The 22,769-nt window shown below is 40.9% G+C and overlaps 1 protein-coding gene and 1 long non-coding RNA gene across 3 annotated transcripts in view; one reads left to right on the top strand and one right to left on the bottom strand.

Annotated features, from left to right (window-relative positions):
* Nucleotides 1-22,769, top strand: part of LOC138961448 (17S U2 SnRNP complex component HTATSF1-like) — a 29,412-nt gene that overhangs the window by 1,627 nt on the left and 5,016 nt on the right. The window contains exons 2-7 of the mRNA XM_070333098.1: nt 394-639; nt 1,457-1,907; nt 2,501-2,703; nt 12,017-12,186; nt 13,635-13,731; nt 14,251-14,340. Coding sequence (XP_070189199.1) covers nt 481-639; nt 1,457-1,907; nt 2,501-2,703; nt 12,017-12,186; nt 13,635-13,731; nt 14,251-14,340 — 1,170 coding nt within the window. The 5' untranslated portion in view covers nt 394-480. The remainder of the gene's footprint in view (nt 1-393; nt 640-1,456; nt 1,908-2,500; nt 2,704-12,016; nt 12,187-13,634; nt 13,732-14,250; nt 14,341-22,769) is intronic.
* LOC138961420 (uncharacterized) lies at nt 4,695-9,435 on the bottom strand. 2 transcript variants are annotated; one of them, XR_011454179.1, is made up of 3 exons: nt 9,093-9,435; nt 7,346-7,521; nt 4,695-6,289 (listed from the first exon to the last, which is right to left on the bottom strand). It is a non-coding gene; the product is annotated as an uncharacterized lncRNA (long non-coding RNA). The 2 variants fall into 2 exon arrangements; XR_011454178.1 differs by lacking the exon at nt 9,093-9,435 and having other exon boundaries at nt 7,346-8,032.

Genomic DNA, 22,769 nt, shown 5'->3' with positions numbered 1-22,769 from the left:
CGTACTTTCGTTTGCTCGGTTGTTTTGATTGATTGACACGATCTGATTATATTTTTTTCGACGGAGGCTAATATAGTGATGTCCCAATTTTTTGGTTAAAAGTCGGGGGTGCGGCTTCTAAAACGGTTCGTCTTGGATCAAAAATCGAAGAATTGGTCGACACCCACTGTATTTTAGTTAATATGTTAACAATTTTTGGTGAACTTCCATCCCCAACTGTAGCCCCTGACCGGGCACAAAGAATCCTTCTTTATCATGTATTATCTTCATGAACATTTCTCAAGTCGATTACAGTATAGCGTTCGTGGGATACCTTCAGCTTTGCTGGGATAATGTATTTTTGTTTTTGACGTCATTTTGAATTTGACTTCTAAATAAATAGATCTGTTTCAGGTTTGACACAGTCACTAAAGACTGCAGATCTTCTGAGTATAGAGACGTCCAATCTTCACGTTCTCCCTGAGCCTACCATCACTCACCATGGCAGAGGAAGAAGAGTTTGAGGATCAGCTAGAGCAGCAGAAAGTGGCCAAGGTGGAGGAGGAGGAGAAGGAGGCGGCTAGTCGCGGGCTGACCTACAAGGATGATGACGGCATGGTCATGGAGTGGGACCCTGCCAAGAGGGCTTACTTCCCACAGGTAAGTTTTGAAATGTAGATTTATGATAAGGCCACACACAAAAATATGTTGGTTTAGGGTAACCCGACCGACCCTATTTTTTCCCGCAAACTCTAAAACTTTTTTTTAATTTCTCAAAAAAACAACACTTTTGGTACATTTTGTGAACTATACCGAGACTAAGGGAAGTTACCTCCTTTGAAGTCAACATCACATGTGACAGTTTAATACAACTCAAGAGCTTGAGACAAAATGGTGTTTGTGATGTTTTCGTATTATTATAAGGTCAACTAAGTTAAGAAAATATAGATTCTCTTTGCATCCCCAAGCATTGAAATGAACAAGCGACTTAGGATGAAAGTCGCTTGTTCATTTCAATGCTTGTTATTCTCTCAGGTGCCAGGAGAAAAGGTTCCGTACAACTCTCGCTTACTCTATTACACATGTCGTATGCATTAAGAGCGATTACTTCCCTTTGGTTATTTGATTTGATTATGTTTAGTTCCAATGGCAAAGCTGCTCTTCTAAGCTCGATTAGTCTATAGGTGTGTGTGTTGCCAAATAATACATGATAGAAAACACCGGCTTAGATGAAATGTTCTAACTCTAAGCTTGAGATGAGTATGCAGGCGGCATGATATTCACTGTGGGAGAAAAATTAGTCCTTGTTGGAGACATTTGCTCCTGCCCATGGAAGACAGATCCATAGACCCCACAGTGCTGGACCAAAAGATTTATTCCCGGTATAACGTTCTGCTTCAAAGTCGGTGAAAATAGGCAGTATTAATCTATGCATGATATATGTTTCCATTTAATTCGTCTTTCTTTGTCCCATCAGATTGATAACGACTTCATTGCTCGTTATCAAATGAACTATGGGGTAGATACCAGCCAGACAGGGAACGATCCAAAATCAGCTACCGTCACGAAGGGCAACGATGCCACTGCACCTACAACTGATGACCCTCAAGCTTGGCAAGACTATTACAATTCCTATAACCAGAAGACTGACGAGAACGCTTCCACAGACCCAGACGCACAAAACGCAGATCAGCAAAACTACTCTGATTCAGACTGGTATTCGTACTACTATCACTACTATGGGGAGGACTATGCTATGAAGTGGTGGAATTCCAGACTAGAAGAGAAAGAAGAGGAGGAGGAAGAAAAGAAGGAGAAGGAAGGAGTGAAGGATGATGATAAAGAAGTGAAAGACGGCCAGGGTAACGGCAAGAAGAAAGGGAAAGGCAAGGAGGCGGAGAAGAGGAAGGCACCTGATGAACCCCCATGTGAGTTTATGTGACACTGCTATGCATTCTGTGGTTGCTTGTGGAGTACCCCCCCCCCCCCCCCTCTCCCCTCTTAATTGTATTTGTATCAATAACTTAAAATGTTGCTTTCCATGATACAGGTAACATCATTGCTCCCCTCACCAAAAAAATATGAAGTTCTTTGTGTGTATGTTACAAAACCCCACAGTATAGTCATGGAGCCACCAGCCTTAAACCTGTGCCTTTGAGCTGAGCTATAATCCCTGTCAATATTCAGCGTACAACCATGTGTGTGTGTGCAACATTCAGTTTCTTGTTGATTGCACAGGCGCCATTGTATTTCGCATTTTGTGGGCTTAATTTTACAGCCTTGTTTTATTTTGCTCATACATGTGGGTATGTTATGCTAATCACTGCATTGTTAAAAAGCAAAAGAGATCTATTACTCAGCACATTTAATATGCCACATGTGTGCCTATTGTTATCAGTGAAGTAACAAATACTAAGGGTAAAAGCAGGATGCTTGATATGAATCTCTATGTAGATTAAAAAGTATAGTCTATTAGATATAGATTGATCTCTGTATCATTTATGTCCTTATTTTGTTTCAGCCTGGTTTGACATGGAGGATGAGAAGTCCACCCATGTGTACGTGTCCAACTTGCCATCGGACATCACGGACGAAGAGTTCCAGGAGCTGATGGCAAAGTGCGGTCTCATCATGTTCGACCCCCACAATCGCAAACCCAAGCTCAAACTCTACCGCAACTCTGACGGCACTTTAAAAGGGGATGGTCTTTGTTGTTATATCAAGGTAGGGTGCTTTTGATACAATTGATTTTGGGAACGCATGTAATTTACACTTTGTCAAGATTTGTTTGCATAATTCTGTAACAGAGTGTAAATGTGCATGCAAAGAGATACGTTGCATAACAAACTACAAGTCATGACAGATGGCTAGACTGGCCTTTTTCAGAGTGACAGCTTTTATCTTTCTTTTTAAGGTGGTTAAAGTGTAACTAAACAGACATTTTGAAGTGTCAGCTTTACTGAATTGCTTTATGTTTTGTCCAAGTATAGACCTGTAGAAGCGATACTGGACGATTTTTCCAACGTTTACTGTGTTTTCTGATTTACTACGATTTTTTAAAAGTGTTGAACCCATTTCAGATTTACCTGCTTATCTGTTCTTGATTTGATACTTCCAAAGAACAAGTGGTACTTTGAGTTCCGGTTTTATGTTTTAACCAATCAGAATTTGGTTCCTAAATAAAATCGTCTGCTGCCTGTCCCAGCAGAGTCGGCAACAAGCACTGCTTGCCACATGTGTGATGTTACCAACAGAAATAGCTATAAATTGGGCAAGGTATCAATGTAAATGAATTGGATCTAACTAATGTGCTTGTACTGCATCTCTGGCCTTTGAATTCACTCCAAATGTAGACTACTGGCTCAGCGTGAGAGGCAACATCCGGTCGAAGTCGTAAGCACGAGGCTGACTGGGAGATTATTATTCGAAGAGCATGCTGAAACGGATTGTAAGTACAATATTTTACATGTTCTCGACATTTCTGTTGATCTTTCCTTAACTTTAATTGTTTCCTTGATTTAAAACCCTAGGGCTTGTATTTTCAGTTGTGATACTAAGCACGTATCTTTACCACAGTATCTGATCAATACACATCTATGATCTGATCATTTCACACAATTTTGGAATGATGAAGTGGAATTATTTCTGGATCTAATTTATTCCTTGTTCCCCCCCTCTCGATTCCTTTTTTCGACACATATGTATTGTCGTGTAAGGGGGTAGATGCGTGTACTGGCTGATTTTTTAAATTTTTTTTACTTGGGTCAGATACAGATGATTGGAAAAAAACCTTGTCAAGGATTTCAGAATTTAATAGATCTGTTGGAAGTTTTTACGGAATGGGTCCTGTTACAATACAGACTGAATGTGCGCAAGATGAACTTTTGATTAAACATACACACACAAATGAATCTCTTGATTTTGTTATACGGCGAATGTCCAGTTTCCACCACCACGTCTGTGGTATGTTTTTATACTGTTTGATTGAATAGACTGACGTGCATTCTCTCGCAAATGTGCGCGCGTGTGTGTTTGTCTGTGCCTCAGACTTATTAATCAAAGATGATGTTGCACATTGCAGATCTATGCGACAGGAGCAAGTGGACAAGATAGCTACATTTGTCTGAGCGAAGATCCAACGGTAAGCTCTTTTAGCCGAAGACAGCGAGCCTGGGTGCATGCATGCAAGCTTCTATCATGTTCGTGTGAGTGCTGCAGGGCTATTAGACGACTTTTCATTATTCTTGATTTGGAGATCCATGCAGGGTATTAGAAAGTGCAGAATATACACGTTTGAACAAATACGATGTGTGTTTGCTCTGAAAAAAAGAAAAAACGCAACAAACAAACATTGTATTTGTTTAAAGTATCACAAATATTTATTACCTGTATCTGCATGTTTTGATAATGATGAAGGGTAAATTACTTTGACGTGTGCTTTTTTTTAACCACACTGATAACGAATGATAGAAACACAGACACACTTAATAACATATCCACAAAAATTGTAACAATAAATGTAAGCTGAACAATGCCTGCAACACATTTCAGGCCTCAGAAGGAAGTAATTATGAGATTCAGACAGAGAGAGAAAGCCCAACAGGAAACCAGTTGTGACATTTTTTTTATTTCATTATGTAATATTAAAAACACGACAACAACGTATTTCCTGTACTTAGTTTCGTGCAATTATGGATTGCAAAGTACAGTATGTCTAATTGAGTGGCATAAAGAGGCACAGTTGCATGAAAAACCAACTCGGATCTTGACAAGGATCAGGATTTTACATGGACACAACCTAGAATTTAACATCCTGGGGGGAGGGGGGTACTGCGCCTTTCACATCAAGATGTAAAGATCTATTTTAAATAATACTTATTAGAAGGGAACAAAATCAAACAAACTACAACAATCGTTCTGAGGGGAGAGAATTACCTCTTCCAAAGAAATTACCTCCCTTGCTTTTCTTGTCGTGACTTATGTAGAGTAAAGTGAATAGAAAGTGAATCAGTCAGTAACAAAAAAAAACCACAACATTTCTTAAGATCAATGAGGAGTCTTGAAGTATTTGTCAATGTTAATCTTGTATGCATAACAAACAATATATTACGGATTGATAATTAAAGAAAATCGTCTCTTCTACAGGGTTGACCCCGGCCCCCCTAAAAAGGACACCCACAACCATGCAAATTACTTCTGCATCTGTTGAACCAATTATTTTATATATGGTATTCATTAACTTCAGTTTATGTTCTGCCTTTCCAGTAAGTGGCAATTTTGTAAATTGAATGGTCTGACTTTTGTGCAATTTTAATTTTTTTCTCCAAATTCGGGGGTCGACTAAACAGAACGAGTTTTGACATTGAGCGGTAGCCATTTTTACCTAATTTAAACCCTTCAGGCTTTTACCTTTTTGATTATTTTGAATGTCTGAGTATGTAAAAACATCCCCTTCAACCCCCAGGCTATCGATGACCTGAAGAAAGCATGCATGCAGTTACAGCTAGGTTCAGGGCAATCCTCAGACACGAAAGCGTTGGTGTCATTGGTGATGCAAAAGTTAGATAATTTAACCTACAAATTTGCCACTTTGTGAACTGCACATGCATAAAATCAAGTTTAAGTATGCTGAATATGAAGTTATCCAGTCAATTGGTGTAGAAGTTATAGCATTTCTGTCAGGTAACAGTATTTAAAATCTCTAAAGTAAAATCTGAAATATTCGAAAGTTTTGCGAAAACACCCAGACAATTTTTACGATATTCTCCTAAGCTTCTCCACTTCTCAGCCCTGTCTTGGAAATGAATTCGAATAAGGCAGTCAAAATAACTTAGTTTGGAGCACCCATCAATCAGAATAAGCATTAACTTTTGACACAGGAAATATCTTCTACCGAAAGCTCTCCTGGTTTTATTCTACATTTTTCCTGCATAATGGTAACAAATTTAATGATAAATCTAAACAACGAAGTGACTGTGGTAAGATGAACAAAGTTAAAAAACAAAGGATTACTGTAAATGGTTTACGAATCGAAATCTAAACAAGTTTTAATGATAAGTAAAATGATAAAAAAAATAAAATAAAATAAAGCTAACGTCCTCGCATTTGTCCAGAATTATTCCATGTTTAACATGGGAACAGAGGGATAATTGGTCTAAAGAATTTTTAAAAAGGAGGGTTAGGTAACCCTAACCCTCTTTGGACTATCTGTATGCAATGCCCGCTATAGGTGAAAGACTTTTGTGGAAGCCATGGAAGAATGCATCGCTGTTGTGCTGGTTCAGCTTGAGGTCCTGTCCTAGCGAATATCCTGCACACACAAAAACACGACTTTTTAAGCCACTTATGTTGCATTCCGTGACATAGCTTTGTTAAAACCGTGTGCCTGATAATAATGACAGATTTTGTTGATATACATTTTTTTTTTAAGACACCCCATATAATATTGTTTGACAATCTCTTTCAACATAGTTTACGAATCACCAATGTGTATACAAACGCAAATAACCCACAGGTCAATAAATTACTTTCCAGAGAGAGAGAGAGAGAGAGAGAGAGAGAGAGAGAGAGAGAGAGAGAGAGAGAGAGAGAGAGAGAGAGAGAGAGAGAGAGAGAGAGAGAGAGAGAGAGAGAGAGAGAGAGAGAGAGAGATTAAAACTAGAAAATGTGTGCTATATAAAACAAGGATAATCACTGTCAAATCTTTGCTTGTACCTGCATGGTGTTTACTGCGCTATATACACAACCTGTTTTATTTCATTTATTTATTTATTATTTATTTTTTTTTGGGGGGGGGGGGGGGATGTTTTGTGATGAGGGTTTTTTCAAAGCCTTTACTGCTTTAGTCATTGAATCCACCCGACTTCGATTTATTGTTCAGTGATGGGTAATTGTGTGACCAACTATGTAAGTTAGTGATTGTTCTGGCTTCATACAATGACATTGCATTAATTTTATAAGTGTATTTGTGTGTGTTTCAGGCAAAAGCTGATATTACAGTCCTAGTTGTATGCAGTACCTCTGCTTCTTCGTTCAGGAATCAAAGTATACAATCTAAACCGATTATTTTGTTCAATAATGTTCAGCTTACCATCCCGAAGAAGGCAGTAACGTGCCGAGATATTGATTATAGATATTAACGTACCTAACCTGGTTACTGGTGTGTTTTCTTTTTATTTCAATAATGTAAATGTGTGACAACCTGCAGGGTACTTGATGTTCAGAGCAATTTTTCTGGCAAAAGACCTTTTATGGATCAAAGAAAACTTTTGTCGTGGTGCACAAGTCAATCAATTTGGTTGATAAATAATTTGTGCTGCATTTTCCCTGGTTCCAAAACGTAGTATGTATTACCACATGTCCTTACCTGTCATTGGCATCACATGATTCTCTGCAAGCAGTCTTTTGTGGAAATACGTCATTTAACACTTGCACTTATAGTAGGGCTGATGGGGTCTATGTCGACCAAAAGAGTGGGATTCTCTGTAGGTCGAGTTCCTGTAGGTGGATTCCCTGTATACCTAAGACTTTAAAATTGGCAATCTATAAAAGAAAAGAAATGGAAATTGAGAAACATAAGTAAACTCTAATGGGTATATGTTTCCAGTTAAATCTACAAATGTAATCCAAGGCCAACAGACAATCATGCATAAAGTAAACAAAGACGAATATTCTTGTTGACAGCAAACAGTTTGGGTGCAAAGCTGGCAGCAGTGCCTATTAGTAGCGCTGATGGGGTCTATGTCGACCAAAAGAGTGGGATTCCCTGTAGGTCGAGTTCCTGTAGGTGGATTCCCTGTAGACTTTAAAATTGGCAATCTAGTATACAGGGAATCCCACGGGGTGCAGTTTTTCAATAAAACTTGCAAACCATACTCGAATTTCTAAGAAATATCAAAAAAAGATCGAAAAACATCAAATTCTAACGATGTCGCGAAGCATCACGTGACTTTCATTGATATTAGCAAAACGCTACAGGAACTACACCCTGTGGTATTCCCTGTATACAAGATTGCCAATGTTAAAGTCTTGGGTATACAGAGAATCCACCTACAGGAACTCGACCTACAGTGAATCCCATTCTTTTGGTCGACATAGACCCCATCGGCTATAGTAGGTGGCTGTGGAACGGTAGACATGCAACGACAACGAACAACAAAAGACAAAGTGTGGAGTACACTCATTTTTCTTAACATACGCTAAGTTTCTTTGAGAATGCTCCAAGTGAAAATCAGGGGTTCCTAGGCCTGATATCACAATTAAACAGCTTCTCCTCAGAATCAGGAGGGAAAAAACGAGATGTCGTGACAAGAACAGACAGCAGCAGCAGCAACAACAACATTGCCAAATCGTCGCTTTAACAAAATTTCATGTTTAGTATCGCAGACAAAGCACGGCTACTGATCCGACCAAAGCCACACTTCATGCACGATGGGCACATTGTTATGGCCAGCTTGTTAACGTGAGCATTGTGTATGTTTTACATAGAATTGAATGTGTGTCGTTGTGTCTGTCATCTATCCTAGTCGTTTGATTTAGAATAAAGCAAACTTATTACAATGACGATTTTCTTCGGTTTTTGATGAAGGATTGGCATCAAGACGTTTCCTATTTTCCAACTCTGCCACCATACACTGGCCGTTCAGGTCTGCATGTCGACCACATGGTGTGTGATCAGATTTTTCGGACATGTTCACAATGCTTACATGACCACCAAATGGAAAATCAGTTGGTATTTGTTATGTTTTTGTGTAAGCACAATCTTCATACAAGTAAACAGAAACAGTTTTGTTGCAAATAGAGCCTTCATAAGAAAAAATGCTTCTGAGTCAAAATACATACCCCCTTTTTCGTATTGCGTAAAATATACCCATAAATTCTGGACATCATATTTTTATTTTTTTTCACAACAATGAAACAAAACTTTGGCATATGTTTTAGCAATATATTCACAATAAAACCTATGAGTTTGAAGGCTGCATCTTGTTTTGTTTATTTTTGAGAATTTTTTTGCAAACCCATGCAAATGGCCAGTTTCTGGGGAGAGACTGGGGAGATAATGGCCAGTATAGAAAGAGTTAATAAGTAAACTAATGTCAGAAGTATGTATTTACCTTGTTTGCCTTCGCGTTCTTGATAGCCCGCTGCAGCATTTGTATCACTTCCCTTGACATTCAAAACGCCAATGTATTTCTGAAAGGAAAATGAAGATATTGACCGAAACATCACACAAGTGGTATATCATGCTAGATTTTGTTTACAGTGCCTGTTCTACGACCACATCTGATTGTAATTTAAATAAAGAAAAACTGTATCCATTTATTACTTCTCTATTTGTGTGTGTTTGTGTGTGTGCAGGGGCGGATCACATCATTTTTAAGGGGGAGTTTCCAAATTTCTTTTAGGGACAATTTGACGACGCGAAGCGTTTAGTTGAAGACGCGAAGCGTTCAACCTCCTTGCGGGGGGAGGGGGGGGGTCCGACAAATGTTGATAAAAACAAGGAAAATGGATCAATCTGAGCCAAGAAACATCCCCTAATACACCTTCCAAAAAAGTAGATATATTAAGAAGAAAAATTTGAATCACAACAAGAACAACTGATCGATCTGGCGCAACCTGAGCAAACTAATTAGCCAACTTCTGGCCAAAATCGTGACTTAGAATACAAAGGCCGGCTCCTAAGTGGCCCGGAAACCCCCGAACCCCCCTCCAGATCCGCCCAGTGTGTGTGTGTGTGTGTGTGTGACCGATGACCTTCTCTAAATTCTAATCGTTGCGTTTGCATGGTAATAAAGTTTTAATACTGGATATGCCCATGAAAAAATATCATTTCTTGTTCATGTCATTGTGTGTGTGTGGCCAGGACCGTGACTTCTGCTTGCCTCGACGTCTTCAGAAAAGACACAAAATGCCAGCAGGCGTATGTTCTTGGAGCACTCAGTATATATGCCGTCATCTGCAAACAAATAAATACAAATTATTCAATTGTGTAAATAAAGAACAATCATTTTAATATTACAACAAAAAATTCATATAACTGTAGTCTTCACCAGAGACATCCACTAGATCTACACTATCTTTAAATAAAACTGCCGTAAAAAATTGAAATACTATAAAACTTACCCCCACTCAGATCTATTTGGGATTATTCAAGTTTCAACCATGAAACGATGCCGGTTTGGACAGATCTCCTAGTTTACCGCTGAAACTGAAATTAAAGGCGATCTTCAGAACTATTTCTAATCTTGTATTTGTGATTAATATAAAATACTGATCTTCCCAATAGAAGCTGATGTGTATACACATGACCAGGACAAGGTATTTTGTTACAGGGCATTTACGCAGACGTCGCAGTTCAAAATATCGTTTTAGATCTGATTTTGTACAGCAGCCTGTGTGATTCAGAATCGTCTGCCCTTTTTCGGTTTAACATTTTATGGACGATTCCTATGAGACTGCTCAATCATGACTGATGACAAATTCAGAAACAGATGATGGTTTCAAGTAGGCTACAGTAATGATTCGTTAAAAATGTCAAGCCACTCGTCGATCATTCACACTCAAAGAACCCAAGCCAAATCTGCTCTGGTTCCGAGCAGCTTTTTCCAACTGAGACCCTAATTGTTACGCATCTGCCGCGAAAAGATAGACCACAAACAAGCGGCACTGTACCATGCTTTCGTTTATGTTGCTAAACAGATTAAAAGTGCATTGTAAATGTGCTTACAGCAAAGAAATGCATCCTTACTTACCACAAAAATACTGGTACCACATTCATCGCACTTGTGTCTTCTTACCAAAACCTATCGATATGTTTGTTTACGATATATTGGTAATTACTAACCGTTAACTATTTTTAAAAAATCTGAAATGACTTTTAAGAATCAAAGAAAGATTCGCTAAAACGGTTGACTTCAGAAAATAAGCAATATTTTTCTGAACCATGAAATAAAAATCGAAAACTCCGTTTGATCTTTTATTTTGGTAGATTGATGACAACAGCCGGAACTGAAAGTACCAGAACCAAAAATTAAGGGCATTAATCAAGTAAACTAAGAAGATTGTCGTTCCTGGCGCGCACTTCACATGTCCGTCAAATAGTGTCCGAGTGAGAGAAATTTTTTTTTTTTTTCGCAGTTCGACAGTATATGAGGCCCTTCTTCATATCAAAGTGTAAAGGTTGCTGAACGATGTTTTTCCTTTTTGCTTGTTTAGTTACACTTTAATAGACGATGTTTAGAAATTAGAAATAACTCTTGTCAGGTTTCTATAGGCTATAGGGGGCCCGGTAGCTCAGTTGGTAGAGCACTGGACTTGTGATCGAAAGGTCGCAGGTTCGAATTCGGGCCGGGACGGACACGGGTCAACTTTATGTGCAGACCCAGAGACGGAAGCCATGTCCCACCCCCGTGTCATCACAATGGCACGTAAAAGACCTTGGTCATTCTGCCATAAGTGCAGGTGGCTGAATACACCTAAACACGCAGACACCTGGGTAGCGTGACTCCGTTGCTGCTAGCTTTCCACTGGGAGGAAGCAACCCAAATTTCCCAGCGACGGGACAATAAAATAATGAAAATGAGAGAGAGAGAGAGAATGAGAATGAGAAAGAGTGAATACCCTTGCTTTTAGGGGGACAAATAAACACACACCTAACTAGTGATTGGCCTGTGGAATGTTTGTCCCCATAAAAGCAAGGGTATTCACTCTTTCACAACCCATACAAACTTGAGAGAGTTATTTTTGGAGTTCGTCTATTGAGGTTGGAGTTAGAAATTAGAAGTGTTGATTCCCTCCCTTGTCTCCCTGCCAGACACCAACACAAACAAGAAATTAACTTGCTGAATTTCTCCAAATGTGTTATATGTTTATCTTGAATATGTTTGATTCTTGGAAACACTGTTTTACATATATGTAAATTTGTTCATGTTTTTTTAATGTTTTGGGTTTATGACCTTGCTTCACAGTTGCATTGACAGAATGAAGAACTTCAGAATTCAAATTACATGTACAATTCTGTTCTTTTCTTTTCAAGCAAGAATCTGTTGAACTTGCTCTGAACATTCTGGATGGATCAAACGTGAACGGAAACATCATCTCCGTGGAGCGAGCGAAATTCCAGTTGAAGGGAGCATTTGACCCCGCCAAGAAGAAGAAGAAACTCAGCAACAAGGCCAAGAGGAAACTGAAAGAGAGACAAGCAAAGTAAGTTAGAATTACATTCCAGTCTGTCCCTGCAACCATTTCTCCACCACAACCACTTGCACATAATGACTAGTCCACAGAAGCAAAAACAGACTGAGAAATTTAGAGAATTAAAAAAAATGCAAGTACAATGTTTATCTATAATTATAAAAAATAAAATTGAACAAAAATTCAACAAGAATTTTTAAAAAAGCGCTATTCTAAGGACAAGAGAGAGTGCATGGAAGAAAAAAGACTGATAAATACATCATGAATTTTTAAAACTTGTATATGTCATGCCAAATTCACGGAATTGCCACAATGAAGGGGCAGTGTGATTGCATGCATAATCACATACACAAACATACATATAAAACACATCCATCACACCAGTCAGCCATTCTGATAATCATCTGTCTACGCTATCGCTCAGTGGTCTCTCTGACAGGATGAATAATTACTACGCGCATGAAAGGGAAATCATCAAAACAAGAAAACAGAGTTATCTCCCATGTTTTTCGCTAATGTTTCTGATAACAGACGAAAAACGAACGTGATTGTAGAATGGCCGACTTCGACAGTGATCTCCGTTCTGTTCTTCACAGTCATGATAAAGACATCGTTCTAAGGTCAAAACAAGTTGAAATTTTGAGACTGCTGTGGGAGACCGTGATAGTGTTGCATCACTCCCAACTAGTTACGGAAAAAGTGTCGTCTGCTTCGTAGCCAAAGTTGATTTTCACGTGACACTTTTGCCATATTTAGAGTTGTTTGCACAGTAAATACACCCGCGAAAGATAGCTCGCTTGAAACTGTTTTACATATCAATTCCTTTGTAATTCAAAAATTACACAACACCATGAAAAATCATTATCGACGATCGCGAATCTGCTTATATCAATAACACATTACGAAAAGCTCTAAATATGTAAAAAAAATCGATTTCCTCTCCAGAGAAGGAAAACAAAGGCATCCTGTCAGGGATAAATGAGACCCGAAGGGAAGTAACTCATTTTGAAGTTCAGGATGACCAGTCAGCAAGATTCAGCAATGAATGATTGATGATGCACAGACTCAAATATCAACTTCTAAACACACAAAAAATATCTATATGCCTAAAATTTGCAGGCAATGAGTTAATTGTTGACATACAAGCATCTGTGTGTATATGTAGTGTGTATAGCATATAATGATATATGAATATTGGGTGAACAGTACATGTGGTGATTTGTGTCCGTATGGTTAATTGTTTTCTGTAGGTTGTACATTTAATTGTTCTATTCTGTATAGATGTTCTTTTGTAAAGGGCCCAGAGCCATAGGTTAGGCACTTAAAAATGTTCAGTTATTATTATTATTATTAATATTATTAATCTGTATACAATGCACAGTTTAACTCTGGGGTTTAACAGAGTTTACTCTTGAGACTGCATGGGAGAAACATAAGTAATTTTGTGTTGTGTTGTGCAGGTTGTTTGACTGGAGACCAGACCTGGTTGTAGCAGCTCGACTGCGATATGAGCGAATCGTTGTCCTGAAGAACATGTTTGATGAGAAAGAATTTGAGGTGAGCTTCTTCTTATATTTACAGTTGGTTTTTGATTAAAGAATTTCCCCATTTTAACTTAAGACCCATACATTCTCAGGTTTTGTGTTCATAGGGTGTGTACCTTCAATTTTAGACTTCCTTTCTTTTAAGACATGGTTTTCTCAGCTTTTGGGCAATCTTTAAAGGAGGAAACCACTGTATTCATTGACAGAGTTAAAGAGTGTGCACTTACAGTGCTGGAAAAAGTTCTTTAAGTTTTGTCAATGCGATTTATGTGGGGCAAAGTATTTTGGATGCTCAAGCGAAGATGTTCTTTACATCTCGTTTGTGGTGTTGGAGACTAAGCTTAAATGTTTTGATTCCTTGATCAAAGATCGCTGGTTCAGAATGGAAAGCAAAGATTTTTTGTCTCTTTTTCTTGGAGCCCTCAAGCATGAAATTGATAATGCCTTTTGCGGACTCTGTATGTTTTATATGTGTTGCTGGCGTGCATTGAGGGACAGATCATTGGTTACAATATTGTGGTTGTATGTGCAGACTGATCCAGCGTTGATTAACGAGCTGAGAGAAGATGTGCGCATTGAGTGCTCCAAGTTTGGAGATGTTCGCAAGGTGCAGGTGCACGATGTGAGTATGCTTTAGTCTGACCTGGAAACCCATCTGATTTTGCCGTATTTTGTACACATGATTGTCTGGCATACGAGCAGTACGGTCAGTGGAACAAAAATACAATAAGAAAATTCCAAGACTACTTTTCTTCACAAGCATATCCTGAAGCCTATCAAGTATTTTGACACATAATTACAGTTTTTTTCAGTAAACACTGAAAGAAGCAATTGTTTTGGTAAACTTAATTAGCGGTGCGACAGACGTGTGTGAAACATGTTTGAATCATGGATCGTCAAATGCTGTGTGGAGTACACATTTTTGTCTGAAAATACGCAAAGTTTGCTTGAGAATACTCCAAGTGCAAAACAGGGGTTCCCAGGTCTGTTTAGTATAGGAATTATATTTGTGTTGTTTAAAATGGAGCATGAAAGGTGAGAGGCAGAATGCTTTGTAATATCTGTCTCTTTCAAAATGGCGTACAAGTCCAAGACATGATAGTGGGCTGTTGCGTATATGTATTTGTGTCAATTAAAAAACGGTGTAGCTCTGAAATATATTTATAAGTAAAATATGACTACCAATGAATCTTAAATTCTGTGCAACTACTTCAACTACAGCATTTACTATTCCCATAACTACTATTAAATTACATATTCTTACGCAACTCACATAGATAGCAATAACTTCGTTTGGTTGCTAAGACATTGAAGCACTCTTACATGGTAACATGGGGAGATAACTCTAAAACAAAAACCACCTGCCATATAAGGCATGATCCGTGGTAGTTATCTCCCCTACCGGTGCCCGCGCATGCGCAGGCCGTATACCGGTAATACTCATTCCTTTTTCTTCAACGCACGGAGCAAGACGTGCTGTAGTACTCTGGCTTTGATCTAAAGCTATTGGTCTTCACGGCGGTGACTGACCATCGAATCTTGGTAACGCTGTTGTTGTTTCATCTCTACTTCAAGTATTGGGTGAGAGCTTTCATTTTTATTACCGAGACGCGTTTGTTTTAACTTTTGGAGCGTGTTGCAACTTGTATTTTGGTTCAGTTTTGTCATACAAATGGCGGACAAACCTTAAGATAAAGAGAGTGAGTGAAAACTCGGAGTTCGACCAGTCAGGCTTGCTCTCCCAGTTCTCAGTCAGGCAATGCGACCAATATAAAGTTAAGGTAGCTACTACCACTGCGTCTCGTACTCAGAAAATTTTCATTGAGCGATAACGTTTCTGTTTACGTTTTCAACCTGGCGAATGATGAATTGTGTTACGGTTTCGATTGACAAACCTACCTCGTCTGTTGCGGCTTCTTTCAAGAAAGTTCAAGCGCCTAGCGCTGTTTTAGCTTTGACTAAAGCTGATTTGCTGGCGATACTTTCGTCTTTATAGACAGAGGTGCATGTTTTGATCTCGTCGGATAGGGCAAATAGCCTCGCGTGCTGCTCTGCCCCTTCCTTCGGGTGTTGTAAATGTTCATTCGCTTGTGCGGGTTCGTTTTGAACCGACTGCGACGGTCACGTCCGCTGGCGTGGTCGCAGATCCAACGACGGTGTTGGATATGTCGGACTCATTTTTAGACAAGTTTTTGTCTGAGTCTGGGACATCAGCACCTTTGGGTGTTCTTGGCGAAGTACGCAAACCTTTGACGTCAGTTTCCGTTTCGGCGGAATTGCACACTGACCGTAAGGGTTTTTCCACAAACCAACCTGGCTCCGTTTTCACGGTCCTGGGCATGGGATGTGAAGGGCATGTGTCTGCTGGTTCCGCCCCCGCAATTCCAGTCGGGGCGGCTGCTGGCAGACAGGTTACAGGATCTTCCGGTTACAATTTATTGGGGCTGGTCGATGCTCATGCTATACAGTCCTCCGCTGGTTCCGCTCCCTCCGTTGGCGTCGGGGCGGCTTCCGGTGGCAGGAGAGGTTTGACTTCCGCTGTTAGCAGCTTCGCTGTTGGCGGAAGTCATTCATCAGCCTGTGTCTTCTGGTTCCGCTCCCTCCGTTAAAGTCGGGGCGGCTTCCGGTGGCAGGAGAGGTTTGACTTCCGCTGTTAGCAGCTTCGCTGTTGGCGGAAGTCATTCATCAGCCTGTGGCTTCCGGTTCCGCTGTTGCGGCTTCCGCTAGCCTTTCTCAGGCTACATCCGCTTCCTTTCCCAGCCTTTCAGCTGGCATTGGGCAGCGGATGGTGGTCACATCCACGGATTTCCAGTTTCCGGAAATTTTTTCCACAACCGTTTCCGGTTTCGGCGCAAGTTGCCTTACCGGATGCCGGTTCCGCTGGACATCCCTCAGATGATCGTTATGATGCTTCTGTTGGGGATGAACAGCATATGGAGGAAGAAGCATCAGATGCAGATGAGGAAGCTTCTCGCCGACTTCCGGCTAAGCTACATCATTTGTTGGCTTTGGCAGCAGATGTTACTGCACACCGCTTCACGGAAGGGGTGTTTGCGGCAACCACTTCCGCTGCTCCTCCTCCATCAGCTTTTGCTGATTTCGTTTCTTATCAGAAACGGGCTGAGAACTTCAAGTTTTTAGAGTCACCTGATGTGGCTTATCAACTTGCTAAAGTTTATCTGAGCGATGTTCCTCTTCCGCTGCTATCGGCTCATGGGGACGCTCCTGCAAGAGGCTCAGCCCTGGCTTGCTGCTCCTGGTCGTGCGGCTCATCATTCTGTGACCACCAACCGGAAGCTTCGTCTAGCTAGCACTGGCAGACCTTTGTTATCTTCCTTTGCCTTGCCATTAGCCAAGATGGCTTCGGCGGCTATCGCTTCCGGTAGCAGGATGGTTTTGCCTTCCGCCGTTAACACTTTGGTGTTGGCAGTCGGCAATCATCAGTCTTTGGTTTTCGGTTCCGCTTTTGCGGCTTCCTCTGCCTTTCCACGGGCTGCATCCGCTTCCTCTCCCAGCTTTGTGGCTGGCATATGGCAGGTGGATGGTACATCCGTTCGCGGAGTTCTGGCTTCCGGAAATTTGTTTTCCCCAACCTTTCCGGTTTCGGCAGATTTTGCCTTGCTGGGATTGGTTTCCGGTTCTCATCCTTTCAACGTTCGTTGGGATATTACTGAACAGGAAGCTGCCATCGTTTTGGCACTGGCAGCAGGGGTTAATATGCACTGTTTCCCTGAGGGGTTAGCAGTAGCATAGTCATCTGCGTTACTTCACCATCAGCTTTGGCTGATTTTGCTCCTTCTCAGGAACAATCTGTGAGCTTTAAGTTTTAGAGTCTTTCGTGGCTTTTCAACTTATAAAAGTTTTCTCACACGATGTTTTGCCCCACTTCTGCCTTTCACGGCATCATATGGGGAGGCCTCTGCTTCAGGTTTGCTGTGGCTTGCGTCACATTCAGCTGATTTGAGCCTTATTTCGGGAAATTTTCGAACTTTAAGTTCTTAGATCCTCCCTCGGGGGCATTTGAACTTGTGGAAGTTTTTTCAAATGAGTTTGAACTAGTCTTTGATTCGTTCTTTCCCTTGTGCGGTTACGTACTCACGGGATGCCTTTGTGTTCTGTTGGGACACATTTTACAAAGGATTTAACTTTGCTGTTTACCGGAAAGAAGTCCTCGGCCGACAGTATTGTTCTGTCGGTGAGACTTTATTCTCTTCCTTTCTTGAGGTTTCTCTTCGAATCCTCTTCTGTGCACGCAGACTCTTTTCTAACAAAGAGAAACTCACAGCAAAATAAAAGCCCACGGCAGGCCTGGCTTTTCTTATCTAGAAAAGCACTTATCTGGCTGGTCTCAGCATGGCGTTTTGCCAAATACCCATCACTTTATCCCCTCGGGGCGATTCAGAGGTCGGGTTTGTTTATCTTCTTCACGGCATGGCGCTTTGCCAAATACCCACCGCAATTTAGCGTCGGGTTCAGTGGGCAAACAATAGCATGTTGTTATTATGGGGGCGAGGACGCCCCCATTCTATACGGATAGTTTCGAGGTTGACCATGGGCAGCGCCATTTTGTTGTGAAATACGTCATCAGTTTGTGTACACAGGAAGTTGTGACATCCGTCACCCTATGGGAGGGGTGGAGGCAACATTGTTCATCTGTAGAAAGTTGTGAAATCCGTCACCCTATGGGAGGCGTGAAGTCAAAATTGGTGAGTCATCACAGAGTTTGTGTAACACAGGAAGTTGTGAAATACGTCACCCTATGGGAGGGGTGACGGCAAAATCGCAAAAACATGATAGGTCGCATTGTGCAGGGTCAACTGCAACAAACTCAAACCGAGCCATTCATACCTACTTGTATTTGAGCGACTTATATACCGACATTTTTATTTCTTATTTTCAGCACAGGTGTAGGAAAAATCATGAACCAAAATGTTATTTATTTTCTAATTTAACATTCTTTTTACAAATATGACCATGGTCTTTTAAACATACAGTGACATTAAACATTGTTATGTTAAAAAAAAGAAAAAAGAAAAAAAGCTTTTGTGCACAAATCAGAAAATACATTGTACATTTTACCTACAGGCCAAACCGTGAGTGTCTGTGGCAAAGCCCGACCCAGGAAATTGCACTGATTTTATATTTAGATCAGAGCGAAATTGTCAAGAACAGGCGCTTGCATTTGGATGTGTCCAATGATAGTAGGTTTGGTTGTGATCAATCAGAATAATGTAGGAATAAAAATGTATGACAGTTTAGTATGATGACATGTAATTCACATATGCTGAAATATGATATTATACATCATGTAATATTATTATGGCTGTTGCCATGACCATGAAACCCAACAAAGGTTTAATGTAATGTAATTCAAAATACCAAAACCGAGCACCTATTAATCTCGTCTTTGCGCGTGAAGATTGAGGCCGTCTGCCAGTAGCGGTTAGGTCATACAGTGGAACCCCTCTCTAGCGACCTTTAAAATGTTGACAAAAATCGGTCCTTATGGAGGGGGGTCCTTACAGAGGGAGGGGGGCGGAGTCAGGGGGCCACAAAGAAAGTCAGATTTTCTTAAAAAAAGAAAACAGAGAAGTTTGAGTTGCTGACGACCGTTCCCTCTGAAAGCAAACTGCTTCGATTTCATGTTTGTCCTTGGTGTCCACCAGTTCTGGTGCATGTACTACCCTGGCCAAGTTTCCTCTCAAGACATCAAAGAGACCGCCTCTGGGCGAACCACCTCTCATAGCTAAAACTGGGTCAATGACCCCTGGGAAGAAGGTCAGTGTCTATAAAAATTTTACTCCTAGGCCTGCGGCCAGGGGGGGGGGGGGGGGGAGTATACCGGTACCATTTGAGAATCAGACCAAATGAGAATTGAACCATTTGAGAACATCCTTTTTTTTTCAATCACTACATCGAAGGCCTGCGGCCCGGGGTTCACATGGGTTGGTTTGTTTGTTTGTTTCAAACCCACACCCATATACACACATTTCCCATTTAAACCATTTGTCGGCCCCCTGTCGATATTTATCGACTAAGTTCCTTGTTCTTACTATTGACAGTTCTGTCAACTGGAGTCTTAGTGCTTGTCATCACTCTGCTTTCAGCCTTTGTGTTCTACCACAGCGGCTGGAGGGGGATTAGGTTCTTTCTTGGGTCACTTACAAAGATCGTGCCGATGTTTACTCCCTCCTTTGGTACACAAAATAGATCGTAAGTGGCTACTTTTTATGTTGATTCTAAGCAATCAAACAAAGAGCTGGTTCATGTTAGTGTCTTTTCTCGACTGGTTCTCAGACACAACCAATCATTGGATTCTCACACCATTGCTCATGCAAGGCTTTTCCATTGATTCTCTCTCCATCAGCGAAGCAGTTCTGTTTCTTGTGGAATTGTTTCCCCTTGTCAGGGGAGAACATGTGTTAATTCAATCAGGCAACACCTCAGTGGCCTTTTTATCTTATTAAGCAAAAGGGGGGTGGGGCATCTCGCTTCCCATCGCTGCCACATCGAGCATGCGAGATTTTGATGTGATGTTTCCACCACGACATCTTATTAGCAGCGAAGTACCTTTCTGAGAGGTTTTATGTCTTGGCAGACTCTCTAAGTCAGTCGAACAAGTATGTCCACACGGACTGGGCTCTATCTCTTTACGCGCTTCTACTCCTGGTGAATTTGTAGAAGCCGCTGATAGAAGTTTTCTGCCTCTCGGTACTATCTCCTTCTGCTAAATGTTCGTCTCACCGTTCCCGGATATACTCTCGATTTTACTCGGAGCGGCCTGTCGGTCGCACATTATGGGCCCATTTTTCATTGGTTGCCAACCCTTAAGGCCCTTAAAGCTGGCAAGAGGGCGCTGTTTTTTACACTCGATCCACACGGGTGTCTACCGTACGGGAATCTTTGAGACGCTCAGGGGCTTCTGCCTCAACTCTGGATTTGGTCTAGAGATCCCATAAGGGTTCAGCGGCTTAGTTTCCATGTCACATTGACTGGCTTGGAACAAATGGCGTATTATTAACGGAAAGAACTCCATTTCTCTCCGTTCATTGCAGGTGGCGAACCACTTATTCTGGCTTTCTGAATTTTCCCCACGTCTCTGTTTTAAGACGTTACGCGATATCAGTTGCACTGAAACAGCTAGGTTGCAAACAATTTTTTCACTTGGGCTCGTTATAGCCATCGTGACTAAAGGAGCCTCCCTTTGGTTGGCTGGAAACAAATCTCCAGTCCCGACTTGGGATTTGCTCCTAGTTTTCGAGCTTTTGAGATCGGATTGTTTAATCCTTGACAAAATTAGCCTTATTAATCTAAACACGAGAAGCAGTCATTCTTACTCTAGTAGCTTCTGAGAGAAGCGGGAGTATAGGTGCATTTTCTATCTGGTTTTGCTATAGTCATCTCTTTGGAGAAAGACTGATCTATAGCGCTTAGGTTTGATTCAAATTTCTGGCAAATAATCAGAAACCTGAGGAACCAGCTTTGATAATACAATTCAATCCACGTGCAATAGTTTGGCTCTGTTAGAGCCATATTAGCCTATTGAACATTTCAAGTTTTAAATATATTTCTAACTCGCACTGATCGGTTTAGTTCATCAGAACAAAGGCTTTTGTTTATTTTCATCAACTCTTGTAGAGGCAATGACTTAGTGAAGTCAACCTTAGTTAGATGATCTGCCACATTGATTAGGCATGCCTACAGTGGTGGGAAGAAAAGGGGGGGGTGGGCAGTCAGTCCTCCCTCTTCAGGCAGCTCGGACTCTAGAAGTCAGAGTGTGAGCCTCTTCTTTACCTGTTCTCAAGGCTTAGAGACTTACATAAGTCTTGAATGCAGCTCATTGAACGTGCAAGAACGTAGTCATGAGTTTCTATCTGCGGGATATTTTAAGTACCCGCTATTTTAGTACACATCTGCTAGACATCAGAAGATGCCTTTGTTTATGTTTTCCTACGGGACGTATCTGGTTCCTGGAAGTACAGAACTTTCGGTCTGCTAGCTATTTTAGCGGCAGGCCAGATACTGGCAAGATGTTAATTGTGAGTAAATTTACCCACCACCTAAATTAGCAATCTGCTATCTATGTGAGTTGCGTAAGAATATGTAATTTAATATAAAATTTCAAAAGTAAATTTTCATTTAATTAATATACTTACCAACTCACATATCAAATTCCCTCCCAGCCATCCCCGCAATTTGTATAAAGGGATATGGGTTTCAGAACGGAATGAGTATTACCGGTATACGGCATGCGCATGCGCGGGCACCGGTAGGGGAGATAACTACCACGGATCATGCCTTATATGGCAGGTGGTTTGTTTTAGAGTTATCTCCCCATGTTACCATGTAAGAGTGCTTCAATGTCTTAGCAACCAAACGAAGTTATTGCTATCTATGTGAGTTGGTAAGTATATTAATTAAATGAAAATTTACTTTTGAAATTTTATATTTTGAGCAAATGCAGGAACATAGCCAGAACAAAAGTTATGCAAAGTCCTCCTAGCTCTGTGAAAGAGTTACTGCTCAGGATCTCCTGAAGTTTTGTCATTGGCTGATGTTCCCGCATGCTTACACACACACACACACACACACACACACACACACACACACACACACACACACACACACACACTCACTCACTCACTCATACACACACACACATAGATACACACACTTTTATGCAGGCTTTTACACATGGGCACACAATGTATGTACTTACACTGACAAACACACACATGTAATAACATATGCACACATATACACATGCAGTTCGAGAATCTGTGCAAAAGACGAACTGTGGAAATGAAGCTCTGCTGGGTGTGTCTGGGTTGTGAAAGTGAAGCTCTGCTGGGTGTGTCTGGGTTGTGAAAGTGAAGCTCTGCTGGGTGTGTCTGGGTTGTGAAAGTGAAGCTCTGCTGGGTGTGTCTGGGTTGTGAAAGTGAAGCTCTGCTGGGTGTGTCTGGGTTGTGAAAGTGAAGCTCTGCTGGGTGTGTCTGGGTTGTGAAAGTGAAGCTCTGCTGGGTGTGTCTGGGTTGTGAAAGTGAAGCTCTG

This window comes from Littorina saxatilis, linkage group LG3 (assembly GCF_037325665.1).
Source record: "Littorina saxatilis isolate snail1 linkage group LG3, US_GU_Lsax_2.0, whole genome shotgun sequence".
NCBI classification, from domain to species: Eukaryota; Metazoa; Mollusca; class Gastropoda; order Littorinimorpha; family Littorinidae; genus Littorina; species Littorina saxatilis.
This window is presented reverse-complemented; position numbering and strand designations above follow the sequence as displayed.